The 22,881-nt window shown below is 40.9% G+C and overlaps 1 protein-coding gene across 12 annotated transcripts in view; it reads left to right on the forward strand.

The window, feature by feature from the left end:
• Positions 1-22,881, forward strand: part of PALM2AKAP2 (PALM2 and AKAP2 fusion) — a 266,174-nt gene that overhangs the window by 219,574 nt on the left and 23,719 nt on the right. The window contains exon 1 of one of the 12 annotated variants that reach the window (XM_032674595.1): positions 11,926-11,969. The exons of 9 other annotated variants lie outside the window; for them this stretch is intronic. Coding sequence is in view for 2 of the 3 variants with exons in the window: in XM_032674587.1 (XP_032530478.1) it covers positions 21,010-21,111 (102 nt within the window). In the remaining variant the exon portion in view is untranslated. Of the gene's footprint in view, positions 1-11,925; positions 11,970-20,454; positions 20,573-20,979; positions 21,112-22,881 lie in introns of those variants that run through there. 2 more of the 12 variants (XM_032674588.1, XM_032674587.1) reach the window with 2 other exon arrangements.

Here is a 22,881-nt window from a genome sequence, read left to right on the forward strand (position 1 = left end):
GGATCTGGTCCAGATCTCTGCTGTTGTCCATGTGCAAACTGCTGCTCACCATTCCAGAAGAAAGGCCAATTCCCACGTTCATCCCACTTGCAAACAGCAAAACAACTTGTTTTTCTTCAAGTAGCTTTTTTTCAGTGAGTGGCTTTTTGATGGTACACTTGTATCCTTGTATTCACAGAACTGTTGAAAAGTTCATGGTGATTTTGAAGTGGTACTGTGCTTATAAGTTTAATTTTATTTGCCTTTTAATACTGCTAAGAGGATTTTTTTTCACCTGTGATGTAAGAAATGTTAAATGCTATCTGATGAAAATACATTTGTTATTTATAGGTAAATCCAATTATTTAGTTAGTTAATGGATCTTAAAAATAGCTATAAGAGACGGTCATTCATATATTTGCCAGCAACTGAATTCTACTTTCCCCCCTGAAAAACATCCATTCTGATTGATTCATGAGTATTCAGCTTTGTGAAAGGAAAACCAGACCTGTTAGCATAGCTTTATCTTGCATGTCATAGAGAACAGACAAATCAGTGCTTATTGAGCCACCCTGTAATTGCATTAGTCTGTAAACTTCTGGTGGCCTGGTTTCCTCTCTTATTAAACGGAATGAGAAGGGTTGGAGACATGCTTGGGTACTTGCACTTGTAGATTAGAGATTTCCTTTTTTGGAGGTCTGCTTTACTGGCTTGGCATTTTTTTTCTTAAAAATGAGACATGGTTTTGGTCTGGTGTTATTTTTTGTTCTGCCAGAAAACCGTAATGCATTTAGTCCTGCATGTAAAAAATGTTCATTTGTTCTAAGCTAAGATTATTTATAGCTCGGGGATCTCACATGATGAGTACTGCCAGCTTTAGGTCATCATAAGGAATACAAATTGAGTTTTGAGATTAGCTGTTGTATTTATTTTTCTAGTTATGATAACTTATTTAAGTCCCTGCCTTATTTTGAATGTGTCAACTTTGATAAATGATATTCACCTTACAGAGTACACACAACTCTGCTGTCTATCATTTTGTGCGTTACAAAGTACATAAAGAGAAAAATAAAATATATTTTTATCCTCCTCATGAAAGTTCTTTTTGAACACGAAGTTCTTGTTAACCTGCCAGTCAGAAAGGGAAACTATCAAAATAAACATGTCAGTTGGGGTGGGGAGGGGGTAGAGGAGCAGGCGGGGATTGCTGTGATGTTTTTGTTATGTGAAAATCAGCTTGAGATTTTTCCCAGCATCCTGAGTTTCTAAACTCCTGCTTCAAAACCAGAGAAGCTACCTGGGAGCAGTAAAGTTAGACAGGTGCTTGAGAATGTTTTAGGAGCCTACAGCAAGGGAATGGAGTTTTGAATGAGATGCTACAGGCATATATGGCTGCTTCAGCTGCATCTGCCACTGCCCTGGTCGCTTCCCCTGGCCCTGCAGCTGCTCCCAAGAAAGTAGGCAGCTAAGGTTTGTCCCAAGTCTGCTGTATGACCACAGAATCCTGTTCAGACGAGAGCTAATGCAAACACCAAACAAATTGACAGTTTGTACTCCAAATGTCAGGCTTTCAGCGTAAAAGAGATTACAGTTCGAGTCCTTTTACAGTATCTGTTAATAATGCAAAACAAATCTTGGTGTTAACCCTTTCCTGCAAGCTAAACCCGTTCACTCACCAGTCAGTCACAGAAGTGGCAGAGAGACATAAAAGTGATGCTAATACATGGTCTAATGTTGTGACCCTAGAAAGGCAGATGGTACCAGGGACTCCTTGGAGTCCTCCCTGGTTACACTGTTGCCCTTTTCTAAGGGTATCTTTTCAGTTATGGAAGGAAGAGGGATCAATATAAAACCCAAAAAAAGGATTGATTGCAGCATAGGTGTTCAGTTTGGTGGACAAAAAACAGCTGTCATAAGAAATATCTCACAAGCCCCATACTGTGTCTTATTGACAATCATCCATGCCCTCTCTATGGTTGTCTGTGTGTAGAAAGGTGAGAGGAAGTTTCAAAATAGACTAATTTGTCAGAATTTCATGCTAGAGTAATAATCTTAGAACAGAGGCATGAGTCGTGGTTTCTTATGTGGTTTCCCCTTTTGGTGGCTACCTTTCACTTGGTGGTGCTCCACAAGTAATACACAGGGTGGTAATGCAGCCCTTCCTAGCAGAGTTTAAAGGTGCTCTGCCTTAACCCCTGGACCATGTTACAATTTTGTGGTGGAATTTTGGGCCAGTTTACCTTATATATTGCAGGAAAAGGACATCTGGACTGGGGAAAGAGGAAGTGATGTCACGGAATTGTTCACCAGCAGCTCCCAGGTAAAATCTTAGGGGCTTTAAAGTGTCTTGGGTGCACTTACACCTAAGGCATTAAGGCCCAGGCATCTAATTCACAAATTTGGTTCCTTGCTGTGAGTCACATATATGACGTTGCTTATGCTTGTTATTTTTTCAAGCGTTTCTCCAGTTTTAGGTTGTCCCAGTTTTGTGACTGCCTTAATGGAGAACATCGGTGGCTGAACCTCCATGCTTTTGTGAAATGTACTAGGAAGGTGGTCTCCTAAGGAAGATGTTTTAAAAAATACTGATTTAGATCATTCTGTGAAATGAAGGTAATTTCCTGCATGTTGTGAAGCAGCTGGGTGCCTGCAGTGTGGTTTGAGGTACTAGTGGGTGGGACTATATGCAAAGTGTTGTTCTGCCCATCATCCCTATAACAGCAAAAGAAAGATGGGCTTTATGGATTTCTTCTTGTGCCTTCATTTTCCAAATTGTATTCTTAATACATGAAATTGCCATGCCATCCCATGTGTTTGTCCAGCTGCCGTTGTGCAACTGTTATATTTTTCATACAGGACTACAGGCTGGAAAAGCACTTTGAGCTGGTCAGCCTTTCCCAGACTTAAGAATTGCTGTGAGATAGCATATATTGTCATGTGCACAGATGCAAGAGGTGAAGCTTCCGCATAAAGTCATCCTCTGGCTCCACAGTGAGTTACCACAGTGGGGACTGCTATATCTATATATAAATATAGATTTATAGATTTAGATGGATATATGCCATGAAGAAGACGAGCTCCTTCTCCATGCAATTGATTACTGCAATCCCCACATGTATCGCTGCTGGAGACACCTTCTCACTGCTCATACAGACAGCTATAGGCAGGGGACACAGGCTAGTACAACATTTGCTATTGCTCTCTAAAACCCTGCATTCTTGTCATTGTTAGAGTCCTGATTTGCTGAGCAGTTGATTTGAGCCCAAGAAATCATTATGGGTTGATTTTATTGTTATTATTGTAATAGGAGGAGGGAATTAAAAACAAATGCCTCAGTGCTGATGTTTGACTGGAGTGAGAGACAGCATGTTGTTTTGAGACTGATACATGATCCGAGATTGTAGCTGAACACTTGAAAATGCCAAGCAGGAGGTCTGCTGGACAGTTGATGAGCCATGTTTCAGCATTGTGCCCATACACAGAACTTTAGGGGAAGTCAGCTTGGGCAGAGGCAGGATGAATGGGCTCAAACCACAGGGATGTTGCTATTATAAGATTTTGGTATTATACATCTTTCATTTAAATAGATTTTTCCTTTAAAGCACACATGAGTTTCATAGTCGCAGGCAGACTTCAGGATTAAGTAATTGCAATGTGTTGCACATGTGTTGACTTTCAGAGTGCCTTACCTTTTCTTCGGATTATGTGAACTTGAGCATCTACCTTGACCTAGGAGAAGTTGTGCTGCTTGGAAATTTCTTGTCTTTGTGAGGGTTTTCTGCCCCAATAGGGTAAAGCTCCTTCAGCATTCTCCTTAACCTACCTTTCCAAAGTATGCAAGAGAGTTCAGATGTTTCCAACCCAGCATTTTTTTTAAATAAGAAAATATTATTGCATCAGGAAGAGTATGCTTATAGTGGAACACAGTGCTTGTTTCAGTCCATTTACTGTCAGCAAGCTTATTCGTGTTTTCTCCTGTCCAGTTTTATAGTTGAACCTGGTGTCTCAGAAAGCAGTGAAATTTCAGGGGGAATACTGAATTTCAGGGGGATACTGAATTTCACAGGAATTTTTGCTGTATCACAGTTTCACCAGCTTAATTAATTGCACTGATTAATTAATTGAAGAATGAGATAAGTTTTAATGCTGAATTTATGTAGGATGTTATGCTGCAATCCCATCTACACTTCTTTGCACAGTGCCATCAATTCAGTGAAGCTTAGCAGGGAGCATTAGAAGAAATTCATAATGACTAGGAAGATAAGCCAGTGCCTTGACACAAGCTTATCAGTAAGACATTACTAGAAAAATTCAGATGATTGCCTCTAAGTGCTAGAGCATGGCTGTGATCAGAGAATGCATGTTTGTGTTTCTTTTGTAGTTAAAGATGCGTATTGTTTCCTGATATACCCCGGCTCATTTGACTAAGCATCACAGGGCTTATCTTTGTCAGTTTATGTGTAGTCTTGCTTAATGGCATCATCCTCTATATATGTCTAAGACTTAAGCTGGGACCAGCACACATCTTACTTGTGTTCGCTTTTCCCACACCTTTCTGGAGTCATAGGGGAAAGCAAGATTATGGATTTCTTGAAGGTTTTTGTGGAATGAACTTAAACTGCATTTTTAGACCAGAAAGCGTCTGCTTGCATCTCCTGAGCTGTGTACAGCTGTTCTTCAAGGAAAATGCAGTCCTGGGCTCTTGTGAAGTTTAACTGCCCTGTTAATCAAAACCAGCTACCCTGTTAATGAAACAAATCAATTGTAATGCAACCAAATTGGATGTGTTATGACCAATTTGCCAATATTAAGTATAGAAGAAATAACAGCTGAGTAATTACAGCAAAAGAAGCATTAAATGCAACTTGAAATATACACATATTTTCTAAGCCTGGGGCTGTTTGACATTTTGTAATGTTGATTCTTGGTTTGTAATAGACTAATCACATGTAGTTTATGTTGATAAGTTGCCCTGTGTTTCTTATTGGTCTCCTTTAGGTAGATGGCAGATAGCAATGAGTACTGTTATTGCAGCTAAGTGTTCTTTTTTCCTAGACTGTTAGTATCTCTCCTTTCTAATTTTCTGTATATATGTTTAGTTAGTACTGTGTTGTTCAAAGCTACAGCAACTCTGCATCTGGAAGAACCCCATATTCTTGGGTTATGTTTAGAGGAACTTACTGTAAGTCTGTTTTATTTAACATATTCAGCAGAGGGTAATGAGAGGCTCTCGAGAGCCTGCCTTTCTTCTGAAACCCCAGGTAAACTGCAAACAGCCTGAAGGATATTCACTGTGACTTCTAGCTCCCTCAAAATTCAGAAGGTTTTCTGTAAACATGGGAAGAAGTTTGACTCCACTGAAGAAATTATGTCTCCCATAACCCTGAACATCCCTCTGTCTTTTGCCAGTGCAGGACATGTAACTCTACAAGATAGCACCCAAGTTAAAAAGCTCAGATTTGGGCTGAATTAATTGAAATTAACAAGCAAAGCTCCAACTTGCAAGTCTGGGAGTTACCTAAACATTTTGTTCTGTTTTAAAACAAACATTTTTCTATCAGCTTTTTCAAAATTCCTGATGATCTTTGTTCCCAGCCACCTTATCTAAACAAATCAAAACAAACAATGTGCACAGGTTCTTTGCTGCCACAATAAATTGCTTGTTTTAACTCAGGTGGTTGTGGAATGGTTTGGTTTGGGTTTGTTGGGTTTTTTTTGTCATCTTTTATGTTTGCCTGAGAAACAGCCTTAGTATGTAGGTCATCTCAAGTGCTAACAACATTTAAAATCAGTCCAGAGGAGGCTTCTTCAAATCACCTTGCATTTAGGGAGAAGCAAGAGCCTGCACAGGACCATTCCCACTGGGCAACTGATAGAGGACTGCTCAGTTACCCCCTTGGTGTCCATGCACACCACACACATGGGAGCACAAAGCAGCTGAAGTTGCCTTGCAGCAGAGCAAAGTGGCATCCTACTCTTTATTGTGAGTGCACGTCAGGCTGGCTTGGGTTACCTCACTTTTAACACTAAGGAGTCCTCATCTGCTTGCATACCTCTCTGGGGAGGGGTGCTTAAATGAGCTTAACACTTTTAAAGCTCAGAAGAGTGGAGGTGAAGAGTTTACTGTGAAGAGACTGTAGCACAATGCCACAGGAATCACAGTGGGTAGCAGTGGTCACATCTGCTGGCACAGGTTGTGGAGTTTTCACCCACCTCAGTACCCACAATAAAAGCATGTGGGTAAGCCAGTGCTTTTGAGAGGTACTGAAAAGGTAGAGAGAAGACGACAGAGGAAAGGAAGTCTTTCCCCCTATAAATGGCTTGCAACAAATGTAAGTCATTTGTCATTTCAGATTCCTTTTTTGCTTGCGAGAGTAGGTAAGGAGATGAGCAGCTAAATATTAACTATAAGCATCTGAGGAAAACAAGTAAGTGGGATGCTGTATGACCATTCTCACTTAGTTCTCCAGACATCATCCTGTTGTGACACATAGCACTGTCAGCTGATTGGCATTTATGTCTCCAGCCCTGATAATTTTGACAAGGTATTTTACCTTTGCTGTGATGGGAGTACTAAACATGCCATGTGCCGCTTTCTTTCTGAATGGAGAATGCCCCCAAAGCCCCAGTTTTCAGAGCAGTCAAGTGTTTTAAGAGGTTTTACCTGTTCAGCATGGGAATAAGAATGAAGACCAGTTTTAGCACTGGAAATTAATTTCAATCCAAATAGCATCAAGAGAGGGCCTCCAGGTATTCTTTGAGTTGGGTTGAACGCAAACTCTTCATTTTCAACAGAGTTGAACATTTCGTACTCACATTACCCAACCCAGCTGCCAGCATGAGTAGACATTGATGGAAGTACAAGTACACACTGGTGGAGGCATTTCTTTCCCAAGGAGCTGTAGTCTTTTTCCGTCATAAGAAGACACAGTCCTGACAGCAAGCAGTGCCAGAGCCTGGCACTGGACCCTTCCCTCTATTTCACCTCCCCACTGCAAATCACCCAGAAAATGCAAAGCACTAGTGAATTTTAAAGCCCTCTGTTCCCCAATCAAGGTTTAATGTCACAATTTCCTATTTTGGTGGCCATCCTTGTGTAATTCATGCTGAGCAGTTATTCTCCTGCTGCTACAGCAGCAGTCAATACTTTGTCTGAAATACAGGTGTCAGGTGGGGGGTCTGCTCTGGAAAGGAGAGGTTTGAGGTGTGAGCAAGCTGTCCATGCAGCATATCTCATAAATTGGTTTTACTTCTGTCTCATGCAGGTTGGCTTTATACAAAAAACAGCGGGTCTGGTTACAGCACCAGGGGAAATTAAACTGACAGAGCCAATTTGTACTCTTAAAATAAACAGAAGTGTCCTTTAGGTTTAAAGCTCCTGATTTCCCTAAAAGGAGGAGGAAGAACAATTAAGATTGCTCACCAGATAAAATTCTTTGGAATTGCTTGTTATCAAATAGCCCCTTAAACATGAGGAAATATTCAAGAAAACTATTTATTTTTTAAAAGTATTTGTTGCAAGAAGGAATTTTGTCAGATTGGCTCCTGTGGCTGCTATGAGCTGCCTCTGCCAAAAATTGAAACTCGGCTTTTGAGCAGACATGATTGGACTGGCATCATGGGTGGATGGGAACCTGCTCAGAAAAATGCCTCCCCCTCTCCTGACCTGTGCTCCCTGCATCTCCCCACGCTGGTAGGGCCATGCAAAGGGATCAGAAATGTTTTACGTGAAGAGAAAGCAGAAGAATAGAACAATTCACTTAAAAACCACAAAGCACCAAACCAACCAGTGACAGGCTGGCATTAAAACCCTTACTGCATCTCCTGTATCTTTGTTGTTTTACTCTGGTTCTTTGCACAAGATGTCCTCTGATGTTCACCACCCATATTTCACCCTCCACTGGTTTGTTAAGGGTAGATTTGCAGAGGAGGTGTTGACAATGAGAAGGAGATCCTTAAAATGGTTAGTAAACTTAAGCAATTGCATGCTTAAGCACCAGTTTTTCTTCAAGCAGCCAGCCTTCTGGGGCACTTTTCATTTTGCTGCCCAAGACAGAGCTGTCTGTGGAGGTAATACAGTTTGAAAATAACGAGCTGAAATGGTGACTCTAGTCCCATAAGACCTTCCTGCATGTGCACACAACTGTGCTGTGATACAGAGGAGGGGGATAACACTTTCTCCAGTGAGATACGTGTTATGGAAAGACATTGATACAGAAGGAGGTAAGGGAATAGTTTTGATTTTGTTTTTTCTTCTGGTTTGCACATCTTAAATTTACTGGTCACATAAGGGTGCTAGTCCAACAGACTCAGAAAGTCAGGCAGGGTATTTACTCCCTGAACAGGAAAGGGATGCACAAGAGGATTTGCTTGGTTTATGTTAAGCTTGTGTATAGTTTCCATAAAGAGAAACCTATCTTTCTTTTTTCTCTTTTCTCTTTTCTCTTTCTTTTTCCCTTTCCCGTTTTCCCACCTTGCCTTGCCTTTGCCTTGCCTTTGCCTTGCCTTTTTTCTCTTTTCTTTTCTTCTCTTTTCTCTTTTTCTTTTCTCTTTTTTTTTTTTTCTTCCAACACCATGTTAAAAGAACAGAATTAGCTCTTTACAACAGATTGCAGCAATGACCCTGTGCTTTCAGTGGTGCAGTTGCCTCCAGTGTGGTCTTTGGGCTGCATCTGTCCCCTGAGGTAGCTGAAAGGGCTTGTGACCACTATAACTCTGTTACTGCTTAATCAAGAGATATAACACTGCAAATCACTATTGCTGCCACATTTTAAAGAATTTGTGTTTAACCGTAACCACAAGTTGCACCCAGCTGCTAAAATCTGAGATGGCTTCTCTGAGAAACACTCAAAGAAGTGTGCCTCAGATTCAGATCTCATCACGTATCTTTAAGGTTCATAGAGGAGGGCTGTTTCAGATTAAAGAGGTCTCCCAAAGTCACAACACCCTTGCAGAGAACACGGTGCACTTACATCTTGTTCGTTGACTGGTTGAGCTATAGCTTACCCATCTCATTTGCCTCTACAGGTGGCCCTGTGGCATGGACAGGGCAGTCTTCTGGCCATTCAGCACTGAAATTGCATATGACCTGCCACTCTGATAGACAAGTTTGGCTGTAGACCTAAGGATCCTCAGATCTGCAGAATAAAAATAGGAGTTGCTGCCTTACACTAGCTTTCCATATACACTGATTCAGTCATGAAACCCAGCATCCTTGCATTTAATGTGCACTACTGCTGCAAATTTGGAAAATTAGGGTCTGAAACAGGTAAATCACTTCATAATGGTCCCTTTTTTTCTCAGATACTGAGGCCAGCACTCTTGTCTTTTACAATCTTGCCCCTGATGTCTCCAGAAATTAATACTTGCCGACTGTTTGGTGGATACTAATATAGTCTCTCCACTACATTTCAGTCTTCATACACTTACTGCATTTCAGTATGGCATGATGCAGAGGACCCCGGGGCTTACTGCTTATAGTCATGCATTGGTTTAAAATTCAGAGACGTCAATAATCCTTGCACTTCAGGAAGTTAGGAGGAATAATTTTAAAGTGTTCTTGGACCACTTTGAGTTAAATTTCTGCATTTTTATTTATTTCTTGATCATTCAGCCATTGCAAGTTTCTGTTCATGCTTTTTGCTTCAACCAAGAGCACTATAATTTTTTTTTTAAATAAACCTGAGGTTGTATCAGGAGAGACTAAGGCTTTAAAAAAAAAAAAACAAAACGAGCAACCAACTAATGGGGGAAAAAAAAAAAAGAAAAAACCCAACTTGTTTAAAGCTGACAGTAATGGTGGGTCTGAATTCCTGAGGGGAGAAAAGCTTGTTTGTTTATCTGAGGCCAGCTCTAGCAAAAGATGGCTTAACAGGGTGTATCTGCTGCCTTTGCTACTAAAGCTACACTGCTATACTGTACACACATCAGCACCAATAGCCCAATTCATTCTTGAAACATACCAATATGTTAAGGACAAGTCATTCCTATTTTTCAAAACTAGTTGGTATGAGAAACAGGTAATTAAAAAAAAAAAAGTGCAACTCCTTTAGACTTCAGTGAAAACAGAGTATTTGCATGTCAAGTGGACAACTCCCATGAGTCTCTATCAAACAAGGGTCTTGAGCTCCATCTCCTGCATACCTGGGTAGTGCTCCAGTAATAGCTCTGTCCTCCAGGGCTTGTGGGGCTTTAGACAGCTGGTGTCAGGAAGAGTATGGAAGATAAGTGTCTTCTGACCTTTCTCTTCTTGGGTGACCACAGGTGAAGCAGGGTTACTTAAAATTCGCATTTAATCAATAAGCAGCTATAGAAATTGCATTTTAAATCCATACACTTTAATACAGTATTTTATTTCTCTGTTGGACACCTATCCCCTCTTGATAGTGTAGAATTGTGGGATGATCCAAGGGAATAAAAATAGCTAATATTGTGAAATCTGTAACTAATGTATTATAATATCTACCCCTTGTGCAGACAGCGTAGGAGGTAGTATATAAAAGCACACAGTATTTCCTGTCACTTTAGGCTCACCAAAACCACTCAGTTTTATTTTAGGACAGGAATGTTGAGTGCCTTTTCTTTTTTTTTCCAGTGAGACTTTATTTACATTCTGTTTTCATAGATTCATTCAACAGATGACAGAGTTTCTTACCTGCCCATTTAACGCTGTAGAGACCTGACTTGCCTCATTTAATGTGGCTCAGGCAGGTGGTGGAGCATCTGGTGAAGTGAGCTACCACTGCCTTCAAGGGTTCTCCTGTCAAAAATGTCACTGCTGTTCATTTTCATCATTGCTGCTAAAGAATGGCTGTGCCTTCTCTTTGCTGATGCCTTAGAAGTAGTAAGAAAGCAAGTCAATATCTTATTTAATTCTTCAGGTAAGCTTTCAGCCCTTAAGCTGTATCATCTATAGCAACATGTCTGACACTGAATTCAAGCCATTTTAACCCAAAGTTATCCCATTGCAGGGGATATCTGGTTAGCATAGCTCATGTTTTTAGCTTTAACTATTAAGCCTCCAGGAAACCTAATCCAAGGGTACTCAAATGTCACTAGCCCAGAGGCAGCAGTAATAAGCAAGTACTATACTGTAGAAAACACTGTGCTTTCTTTCCTTGTCACCCTCCTTTCTAAATTTGGGTGGAGGTTTTTTGCATTCCTTCTATTCAGCTGGTTTCCATTTGGCTGGTGGTTTTCATACAGGCTGTACACCACTGCTCTGACCTAAGACTTCTGAAACATGTTACCAAAGGTGCCCTAAGGACTTCAATTAACATTGCAGCCTCTCCTGTGGAAAGCATATAGTCAAGCCGTTTTGTTATTCCTCGTAGGTAAAAAATACTGCTAGTTACTTCTTGGAACTTGTGTCTTTCACAGCAGTCCTTCATGTGATTCCTCCTTCCTAGTACTAAGCCAGCCACATGCTGTGCTGTAGGTTAGTGGACCTCTCTGCAGCCACCCCCTCCCCCCCCCCGAAAAAAAAACCAAAAAACAAACAAAAAAATGAACCTACAATAGTAAACCCCTGCTTATGTTAGCTGAAAACATGTCTTAAGGTCTGTTGCCAACACAGTGCTTTTGAAAGTATCCCTAAGGAGATGGCTCCCTTACAGGTTAAGTGAAGTCATGCTCTTTATGAGTAGAGTGAAAGGGAATTTTCCTTTAAAAGAAAGGAATTTTCCTTTAAAAGCCCCTCTGTGAGTGGGCTGAGGGTGTGAGTGAGCTGAGGGTGTGGGCTTCCTCTTTTTTTCCTTCTTTCTTCTTTTTCCCTTTTTTCCTTTTTTTACTTTCTTGTTTTTCCTTTTTTCTTCCTTTTTGTTTGTTTGGGTTTTTATTTATTTGTTTGGTTTTTGAACAAGCCCTCCCTCAGCTTAAGACATCACAGTCCTGTAATGAGTTGGGAAAGGAATGTGACTTAAGGAGTGAAGACCTTTGTGGAAAACAGCATATTTGGGGTTTGCTTCAGAGTTTACAGAAACAGAGCAAGGGTAAACTAAGATTTCTCACCTGTGACATGTATCTTCGTTGAGCCTTTATCATTCAATATAGGGAGGAATATTTACCATACCACAAATTTGTGGAATTCTTTGTAGCTAGTTTGTTCATTGCAAGCAGTAGGCAGAGCTTTGTGAAATTTGCAACTTTCTACATAGATGTAATACAGAAGAATATTGATTCCAAGGAGGAAAGATACTTTTTGTATATCCTGTGCATGTGATAACTAGGGAAACCACCCAGCACATCCAGTGAGTATATTCCTTAGGCACCACTTGCAGAGTCTTCGGGCTGACTTCTTTGGTATGTTTCCCAGTCATCGAGTGTGTTATCCTTATTGACACTGTATAGCAAACTTCAGCTCATAAAGATGCTTTCAGGGTGTCTGTTCAGCTTCATCTTATAGTTGTTTAACACTGAAGGAAATTAAACATAGTACCATGAGCAGTCACATTTAGCAGCAACAGCATTCCTGATGAACCCTCAGTGCACGCACCAGGATAGCACATTCCTTAACTCCTGTGAAATGAGGAAGAATATTTTAGGGGAAAGCATCTGAAAGCCAAGTTGACATAATCTTTCCTTTTACCTCGTGCTTTTGTTTTTATGTACACAAACTCCATAGATGAAGTTTTATGCAGTTACTTCAAATACTGAAAACTGAGTTGTGTCTTGTGTGATGTGCTAGTAAACAATACTCTTTTGAGAAGCCATTTCTGTCTCTTCCCCTCTTTCCTCTAAAGCAATTTGATCTGGAATGTGTCAGACTTCTGTTTGTACAGAAATGTGAGGTGCTGCTTGCAGTTTGATGCTGAGCCTTTTTATGATTGTTTAAAATACTTCCAAGCAAACATTTCCTATCAGATAGCAAATTGTCTGAGAAATACAACCCTTAATATAACAGCGTAATTGGCTTTAATGATCTTCCCAACATTAAATTAATTAACCACTATTTATTTAATTTTCCTGTAATTAGGTAAAAAAGAACCTATAACTGAGGAACTGAGAAATCTGAAGGACTTTTCAAGTAGACCAGTTTGAGTGGGAATAGCCAGTTCAGTTAACACTATTTTCCTCCATCATTATCTTAATTCTCCACTTGCTGAAAGAGCAAGTGATGAATGCCTTAATCAAATAATAGCCTAATGTAGTCCAGATGTGCTGTAGGTCATTTAATCAGTGACTTTTCAGCAGGAATAATGAGTTTTTGCTTGGAAGAGGAGAGGGGAACAGGGGCAGAGGGACAGGAAGTAGTAGGTGCTGAAAGGAGATGTCTTACTCCCAGGAATTTCTCAACTGCCTTTTTCCCAAATAAGGAATTAGGAAAAAAATCCTATCCAAGTCTCCCTTTCAATGAAACACTCTCCTGCAGGAGACAGTGAGATGACTGTAATGCTTAGTTTGTGTTATGCGCAAAGCTTAGATGAAGCTGCTAACTGTTCACAACACCACACTCACATGGTAGGTCACATTTATAGCCTAGGGACAGCAATGGTATGTGGAGAATTTAGCAACATCCTCCTTCTTACAGACTATACGCATTTGGCCTCTTACTAGCAAAACTGTTCTATAGACCCTGTAGTCATTTCAACTTTTTTTTCTTTTTAACTTTTCTGTTAAGTATTATTTACTTGTGGGACGTTTGTTGAAGTGGTTTGGCAAAGTCCCCTGATCATCCTGGCTACATTGGATTCATTGTTTAATGATAGCAGGTTTCATTTTGCAGATGTGTATCTTTGGATGGGTATTTTTCTACATGTGTCATCCAGAAAATTAAATTACATGCAAGCCCTTAGAAGAAGAACCTTGTGAATTGCAGTGCATTAGAGTTACAAGGTTTTGGCTCTTGTGTAAAATCTCCAGCTTGTACCCCAAGTGTTGTTTAATCCGTGGTGTGTTTCTGGAAAAAGGGACTAGAGTGAAAGCATTTTTATGTGGTAGTTCCTTGATGAACTCTGGGCATGGTGACACATTGGAGAGCATGACTCAGGGGAGGTGGTGTGCCAGGCTCTTGCTGGAAGCAGCTTCTCTTCCCCACTTGTGTGCATAAATCAGCTGTTGGCAGAGGCTTCAGTTACATCCTTTGATCACCATTATATTTTCCTCCTCTTCACTTACATAAATCAAGTGATTTTTGAGCTAAGACTAGGGTAGATATCCTTTCTTCATGTCCCTTCAGGTTTCTTTTTATAATGTTCCAGTGATCTGCTTTTGCCTGAGTCTGGAGGTAACAGCCTAAAATACATTTTGGGTAAAGCTAATTATAAACAGGGACCTTTTTAAGCCACTACATGCACTCTCTTAGTAGAGAGTTTTAGCGGTCTCTAACTTTAAAATAACTCCATTTACTTGAAAAACTGAAGAAAGCAATCCATAGTGCTCAAGCCAGCTGACTGGTTGAGCCCTCGGACTCTAACCCTCCCAAGGCCCGCAGTGAGTAAACATTGTCCTGCTCTTTGTGCTCCTGGCAGAGCAGGGTACTATTGAGTGAGACACACTGCACTGAGCATGGCTACGTAGGCATACCTTCATTTAAGGAGATTTTGTTGTGATGGGTCTTAATCTAATGGATGAGAGCAGCTGTAACAAGTCCTCTTGATAAAGACAAAACATCAATAATAATTCTTAACCTTCTTTAGCTGTCAAAGAAACAGATGTTTAGCCTTACATTTCTGAGCATAATTTGCTCCTTTAGCCCAGCATAGCCTCTGTGGCAGCACTCCAGACTGTCAAACTCCAGTAGATATTGAGCAGCCATGCCTTTCAGAAGTGCAGCAAATATTTATTAAGCTTTAGGAAACAGTTAAAAGCAGTATGATCTCCATCAGTTGGTGTTTGTGCAGCAAAGAAGTGAAATAAAAAAAGAGAAAAATTATCTTAGTCTTTATTTGCAAAAGTTTGTAGGGGGTTGCTTCTCTTAAAGCATTTCAGTTCCTTCTATATTGCCCTTGAAAGTAAGGGGTGAAAGAGCTCCAGCGTAGAGATCATCTATCTTTGTTCAGAAAATGCCGTTTAGGCTGCCGTTTATGACAGGTTTACAGAATTGTATGAGCCAGTGAAAGAATCTGTATCGTCAGAAGACTTTAGTAATACTAATATATCTCAAAAAGCCTATTTGTGTGTTTATGGCAGGTTTATCTCTGTTCCTCACATCTATTAAAACAGTTTTCCTAGCAACCATAAGATCTGCTCTGAGAGCAAATGAACTGCCTGGCCTTTTGTCTCAGTTTACTGCCTTCCTCCTGCCCCTGCCTAACCCAAATTCCTTCCTCCGGAGGTCCCTTTCTCATGCACCAAAATGATTAACATGCCTTTATTTTTCTCTAGATCTCTCATTTACATAGGAGGGTTGTAGATCCATTCTTTAGGTGGAACAAGAACCCCCTTGCACCTAATGAAAAGACTAAGGAATTCTGGAAATCCCCTTGCCTCATTTTTTTTTCCGTGCAAGTGACCATAAAGGTCACTCTTTCCTTGTGCTGACATTATCTAGATGGGTTAGAGAGTATTAAGAGCAAGGCTTAGTTTACCGTCCTTTCCCCTCCCCACTGGGATTAGATCATGCTTTATCAGAGCAATTGTTCCATCCTCGACATGTGCTGTGCAGATTTCAGCTGCAGCATTTTGTGAAACTGATTTTTTATGCGTACATTCAAAAGTCGTGTTCTGCTCAGCTCACTATCTGTATTGGGCACTCTGTTTAAGCTGAACATTTTCTTGTCCTTATTCAGTTGGGATTTCTCCTCATTCACTTAATATCAAACCAGAGGCTGAGTGTCAGTGCTACTAACAACAGAGCCCTTAGCTCAGATGCACTAACAGCAGCTGAGGGGAGCCTGTCCAAGTGGACTCTGCAAGTGCAACAGTTCATGGCACAGGACCTCATCTATGACCTTCAGCTGTGAAGAAGAAATTATCCTTCTATTCCTTAAGGATTGTATCATGCATTGTATTCCCTGCCAGGCTGTGGGACAATTTTCTGATTGCGTGTAAACGTGGTAGTTGTATCCAGTGCTCTTTATTTCTCCAACAAACAATTGCATTTCCTTAGGTAGCATTGGAGGCTGCTTCAGTGGATCATATTTACCATTTTAAGTGACTTGACACCACAACCTTTTTAAATCAAGTATCCCAGCTTTTGGAAGTATTCAGTCTTGTTTCAGCAAAGGCAGATTTTAGAGACAAGCCACGGAAAAATGAGCCTTAGGAAAAATGCGTAACGAAGTTAAAAAGTACTAACCATCTGTGGTGGGGTGGTTGATTAACACATAAACATGGTTTGTATTGACCTTGAGTCTAGTGCTGTCCCTTTGCAGCATTGGTTTGTTTCCCATCCCTGCACATAGGGTGTACTGTGCTCCTCATTCTGTCCTACAGAATAGAGTGAAGCAATATGAAAAATACTTGGTGTTGCATTTTTCTTTTGAGGTAGAAATCATTTTGGAACTGAAAGGACCATCACAAGAGGGATTTGAACTGATGAGAGTGATGATAAAAACACATTTTTTTGGATGAAAAGCATTCTTATGCATGCATTTACTGCTCTAATTCAGTTGCGCTTTCAAGTCGACCTACATTACAGTGTAGAGAACAAGAGAATGGCCTTTTGAATGCAGGTTCTGGTACCTGAAATCATCACCAATTTACTGATTTCTTGGGTGCTCTGAAGCTCCTGGTTCTCCCTATGTGTGGCTGATAGAAAATGGGGTGTGGGTAGAAGTGTAGACTGGAAGTACCAAAAGGTGCTGCACTTTCTGAAGGAAAGTTTAATCACAGCTTCCTGTAATTTCAAATTTGCATCTTGATTACTGTAGAACGGAACAGCGCTTTCATAGCAAAACTAACCAGCCCCACACAGAGTAATATCCCCACACAGAGTATGCTTGAATGTATATTGCTTTCCTTTCTACCAGCTATGTAACCATCTCACAACTCTGATAAATTCTGCAATGTTTTTTCTTTATCAGAAGTGATATTTCTTTTCATTCAGAAGTTAGCAGCCTTTTGTCCCTAAATACTAATTTCTGTATAAGTAACTTTGGCCATACAGGTGCTTCATGCAGTTACAGTTCTTTGCAGGAATCAAAATATTTAATAAAAAGTAGTTAGCCTTTTATTGTTGCATTTTTACAACAGCTGCACAAGCATTAAAGAAGGAAGATACTTGTTTTTCTTGCTCCTATAGCAATTGGTGGAATCCAGTCATTTGGGTTGCAAATTCTTCGCAGAGAGGCCAGATCTGTATTTACAGGAAGCAAGGGAAAAAACTGGCATACAGGATCAGGTGTTTTCCTTCCTGTAAAAAACTGCTTCTCATTTACATACCTTGAAGTTAGTGGGAAGTAGTAAGGTTTATTCCGAATTTGGATCCTGACTTACCCAGGAAAAACTTAAGCTATTTGTTGCCACGGTCCAAGGGGGGATGGGGCCGTGACACAGCACGGATGGGTTCGGGAGACAAGGTAGGGTGCAGATGGAATGCTTTATTGAATTTGTCATTGAGGGCACAGAAAATACTGGAGCTATAGAGACATGTTTGGAAAAATACAGTTGATTATGGGCTCATCATTAAAACATCCTACCATACAGTATATGTTTATCATTAAAGTATTAATAGTTTTATCCATCTTTAATTTATTACAGCAGCAAAAGAAGACTGGAGTTTGATTTGATAAAAGAGTGTATCACATGGGGAAGCTGAAGCCTGTGGCTCAGATGCAATGAAAAAGCTTTTCATGTGTTTCCTGAACAAATACAATCACAACTTCTTCTCTAAAAGAGATGAGAAAACGAAATAGGAAGACCACTTAGAAAATGCCACGCAGCAAACTCTCCAAGTAACCACTTGCTTGGGCATTGTATCCCCACATCTCTTATTACTGTCTGTGTTCCAAAAGAGCCCTTCACTGCTTCTTAGGGGGAAATAGTATGAAATTGCATTGATTTTTAGAATGTACCCTTGTGATTTCTGAAGTGCTTAGGAGACAAGCCAGCGTTCCATAAAAAAAAGATTGTACTGTCTGGCTACCTCAGAATAGTCACTGAAGAGCACAGAGAGCTGCTTATGGAGAATGTCATTGTGACACTCAACACTTACACATTTTAGTTACCAGAAATGGTTTTGGTCTGTGTATTGAAGACACTGTGTAATGCACTCTGAGAGGAACAGGTTTTGCTTTTTGTGTGTAAATAGGATTATGACTGGAACTATTCAAGGTAGTGCCAGCATGTGCCTTAACATATCTTAAATTCAAAATTTGACTGCAGGATTTGAGGATTTATTTTTCTCTGAAACTTGAATTTTATTTCATTAAGTGAAAACTTGTAATTTTTCCAGACAAAACTTTCCATAGTCGTTTTAAAACCCTTAGGTGTCAGTATAAAATACGGTGTGAAAAAAGGAGACCTTTTTTTATAGGAACAAGGCAACACTTTGGGTTTGTATTTGGGTTTGATTTTCTTTTAATGAAGATTAATGGTTTCTGTAGGGAATGTCAGTAGAAATCCCCTTTCTTTCCTTGAACTCTGCATCATCATCTATATCCCTGGTTTTGCCTCAGTTCTGGGATCTTCTGAAGGTTTTTTTAGCTACTGCTTTCTCTTAGCTCCCCTCAACAGAAAATTTCCAAAACACAAAGAGTTTGGCCTGTGTCTTCAGCCTTTCTGCAAAGGCTTCCACTGGTACATTCTTGTCCCTCCAGTGACGAGGGAGGATTACTACATTTTTGGAGGTGAATGGGGTGGCAGCTGCCCCGTGAGAGCCTGCTGTGGGAGGGATGAAGGAAGCGCACGAGCCGTTTGAGACGGGAGCTGCCACAGTGGTTTGGGCTGCCGTTCCCATCTGGGATGGGGTGGGATGATGGCTCCTGTATGAGCACGTGTTGTGTGGCAGAGAAAATGAGCTGTGATGGATGGGTGCTACCACCTCATACAACTCTAGGCTTTTCTTGATGGTTACGAGCTGCAACACAGTGTCTTGCCATCCTTCTACAGAAAATGACTTCTCTAAAGACATACTTGCTGTCACAAGCAAGCATGGAGCAATACCTGTGTTGGCTAGGGGTTTTGTCCCTGGACCAGAGGCCTGTCTGGAAGCACAGAGGTGCAGTTGATTTTTGTATCTTTGTAGTGTTTGAGATTGGCTCCATCTGTTACACAGGTGGTGACTGGTGACCAAAGGGTGAGATGAATGAAAGCAGCTGCTCTCTTGAAGGTTTGCTGGAGTCAGCCTCCTAACAAATCCGTCATTTGGTTCCTTCTCATTTGCAAAGAGAGGCAGGCCAAGACAGTAGGTGGAGAGGGATAAGATGGTTGACATCATCAAGGACTTATGGATTAGCCAGTCAACCACATGCAAATGTGGTTTTAGTACTAAAACTGCTTGAGGTATGGTCGGCCCAAGAGTCAGATCCAAGAGCAGAGGGGATAGGGTTGAACAAAACACTGGTTCAGTGCCCAGGTAGTGGGAGGAGAAGCAGATGAAATACAGGACATCTTCAAAAGAAGATGAAAGCTGAAGAAATGGAAGGTTGACAATGCAAATGAAGCCAGGAGACCAACAATATCAAAAACTGTCCTGAAACTTGGCTGGAGTGATTGTAGGATCGTGCAATGGGGAAGCTGTTTTAGATTCTTAAACCATAAAACTTCTCAGTCGTTTTCTCTTTTCCTCTCCCTCCTCACCACAGCCACTGTTGCTTCAGAAGAATGTTGATGTGGCTCAGAAGGATTGCCTCCCCCTTGTTTCCGTAGGCATTTTGTGTTGCATCAAACAAAGGAAGGCACTGGCAGTAGGTTTACTGGGTCTTGCTAGTAGCACACCCACATTTTTTTCCTTCTAAAAGAACTGATTTCCCAAACACTTACACTTTTGTAGATGAAGAATCCAGCCAAAGAGAAAATATGCTAATAATTTTCTAAGCTGCTAATAACTGTAGTTTACTAAAGTGCAGCAGCATTGTAGAAGTGACTCTAATTACCCCGTTGCATCTTGACTTAAACAGAAATGAGTGCACATTCAGAGGTTGTGTAAATGTAACTGCAACTTCTGGAAAATCTGGGTCTAGATGAGCAGTTTAAGGGAATCTCTGTGAATGCTGTATTGCTGACTACAATTAGGACTGAATGCAGCCCATTTCCCATTCACAGGTCTTTGTAATGGTGCAGGCTTTGAAAAGCCTCCTCCCTGTAGGCGGCAAATACAAAGCTGCTGGTGCGGGTTTATCGCTGAGGAGCAAAAGCAGTCCCCTGCAAAGCTCGCCTGGTTCTGCCAAACAGCTGAGGCAGGGGGTCTATGTATGTCCCACCGCCCTCCTCCTCCAAGCCTCCTCCCATGCACCGTGTTGTCATCCTGACGTGCCATTCTCCCACACCCAGCCACTTATCCTGAGCAGGCTCTGTGGCCTGGGCTGTCTTGAAAAGTTTTTTTTTTTTATCAGCTGCTTCCGTCCTTAGTTATCTCAGTTCTGCTCTAAAAGTAATTAGAATCAGCAGATTGACTCTGGTCTTACAGCAGTGCTTGGAGCATTCTCTCATTGCCATGACCTCACAAAGCTGTCCCCAGATTCTGCCAGAATGTGTTGAGGAAGAAAATTGTGTGGGTTCTTAATCGTATTTTTTCCTCTCCTAGCATTCCTCACTGGATTCTATGCCATTCTAGGAGCCCTTCTTCATGCTCAGTTGCTAATTCTAGCAAAGAAAGCCTCCTCCAATGAGTAGCAAATGTTTCCTCAGAGCTTTTACTGCATAATTGTGTGTTTTGCTACATAATTACATGTGCCACACTAATTGCAGAGACACATACTCTTTCAGAGTTACATGCCATCACAAATGCATGCCCTGATTAGACAGTTCTGTGCGTGTGCCTTATTTGTGAGCTATGGATTGCAGCTATGATGAGAGGATAGGCTCTTACTTGCTAAGAGATTTAGGTAGAACACTGTACCTGTGGTTCTAATTTGAATATCCAGGTATGGTGTGATCCGCAGTGGTTCATACATTAAAGCAGTGATGGAAGTAGACATGCTTTAGTGAATGCAGTCTCTGGGACTACAAGGGATATATTCCCAGCTCCATGCGTGGAGGTACCAGAAGCACAGGAACAGAGGGCCCTTTTACTCTGGTTTGGCTCTTCAGGTAGATGTGCTTCAGTGGCAGCAGTGCCACTGATTTTCTGTGTCCATTGATGATATATTCCTGTGGCTGCAGAGGACACGTAGTTACCTACCAATATCATTAGTGGCTTTGATCTGTTTAGTTAGAAGCAAATATTAGCAGGAGCATAATTGCGTACCCATGGTTTGTGTAACAGAGGACAGCCATCGGTCTTGCACTTTACACACGCTGCTCCAGGAACCAACATACCCCTTTTTGCACCCGCAAGTCAAGAAGGGAAGATTTAAACCCAGATATCAAACAGATATTGCAGTCTTAATCCTGTCACCTGAGTACCGGTTGTGTTGGTGGAGCCTTGCCAGCAGGTCAAGTGCAATTCTTGCCCTTTCAGATTAAAAGAAACCATATCTATGATTTTTTTCATTCCTTCTGTGCCCACCTGAAAAAGTAAGGACTTTTTATATTTGTTCTGTATTTGTTTGCAGAACATCTGATTTCTTGAATATATCTTTAATAGGACTAAAGAAGAAAATAGCCACATTTAGATATTTAAATGATGAAAAATACAATATGCTTTAAGAAAAGTGCTGCTAGAGACCTTAGCTGGAGTATTTCTAAGTTCAACAGAAAGTGAAGAAGTGAAGCAAGCAGAACCAGTAAAGTTTGTCAAGTAAAATATGTAGACAAAAGCAGGTTGTTTGTTTTTAAAGATTTTTTCCAATGTTTAAGGACCATTACGAAGAGATTTATCTAGTGGCTGAAGCCAGGAGTGTCTTCAAACGTGTACAACTATATAATTAGACAGAAAGATCTTCAGAGTGTTTTTAGAAAGAGCTCTTCCGGCTGACTGCCTGTAATTCTTTAAGGTGTGTCAAATGCATTTGACTGCCTATGTAAATCCAGCAGCAGTGCGATTGTTCAGGTCACTGGTGAGTGCCATTGTGCTCCTTGTTGATCATCTTCTGCTGCAGTGTGTATTAATAGCATGCTGCATAAGGGACAGCAGGGGGTGGGGGTGACTAGCAGACAATGGTGCCCTTGTTGGTGGTCACTGAGTTCACAGGGTTTGATCATTGCCATTTGCTTTCCAAGCCCATGCCTCACACATAGAAACACACATAGAAAGGGAAACAGAGACCTCAGATACCGTATTTCTGTTTTAAAAAGTTAGTCAAAGTAAATAGATGTGTCACTTTTGGTTTTCATGATGTAGGAAGTTAGCAGGCATTAGCAAGTTCTTTTTGAACAGTGATGTTTAAAATTTCCTTTTCTTTGGGTGTTTTCTTTTTTTTTTTTTTTTGCCTTTTTGCAATATAGAATTATTGAGGAATTAATTGGTATGTTGCCAATGTAATTGGAAGTTCCTTCAGACTTTACTCACAGAAGTTCATTAGGCTGCTTGACCAGTAAAATCTGCCTGTACCTGAACATAAATAGTGTTTCTTTCGGTAACCTCCTTGTGAGGAGAGGCAACACATCAGGGAGAAATATGAATCCAGTGCATCTGCACTGCAGATCAAAGAAGTGGGAGGGAGGAGACCATGACTCTGGTCTCTGTCATGCTCCTTGTGGTGGTCTTCATGCCATGGGAGTTGCAGATGCTTCCTGTCTCTCAGGTCCAATTGTGTGTGGGTTTCCATGTGGGCTGGAGAAAGACCCCATGTCTCTTTAACACCATGTAATTCTACCCTGTGTTTGATGACCAGGATTGAACCACTGAAAAAATGAGCATTCCCTGCCACATCCTTTTTCCAAACTTGATATGAATCACTTTCCTGCACATAAGCATCT

This window comes from Chiroxiphia lanceolata, chromosome Z, assembly GCF_009829145.1.
Source record: "Chiroxiphia lanceolata isolate bChiLan1 chromosome Z, bChiLan1.pri, whole genome shotgun sequence".
NCBI lineage: Eukaryota > Metazoa > Chordata > Aves > Passeriformes > Pipridae > Chiroxiphia > Chiroxiphia lanceolata.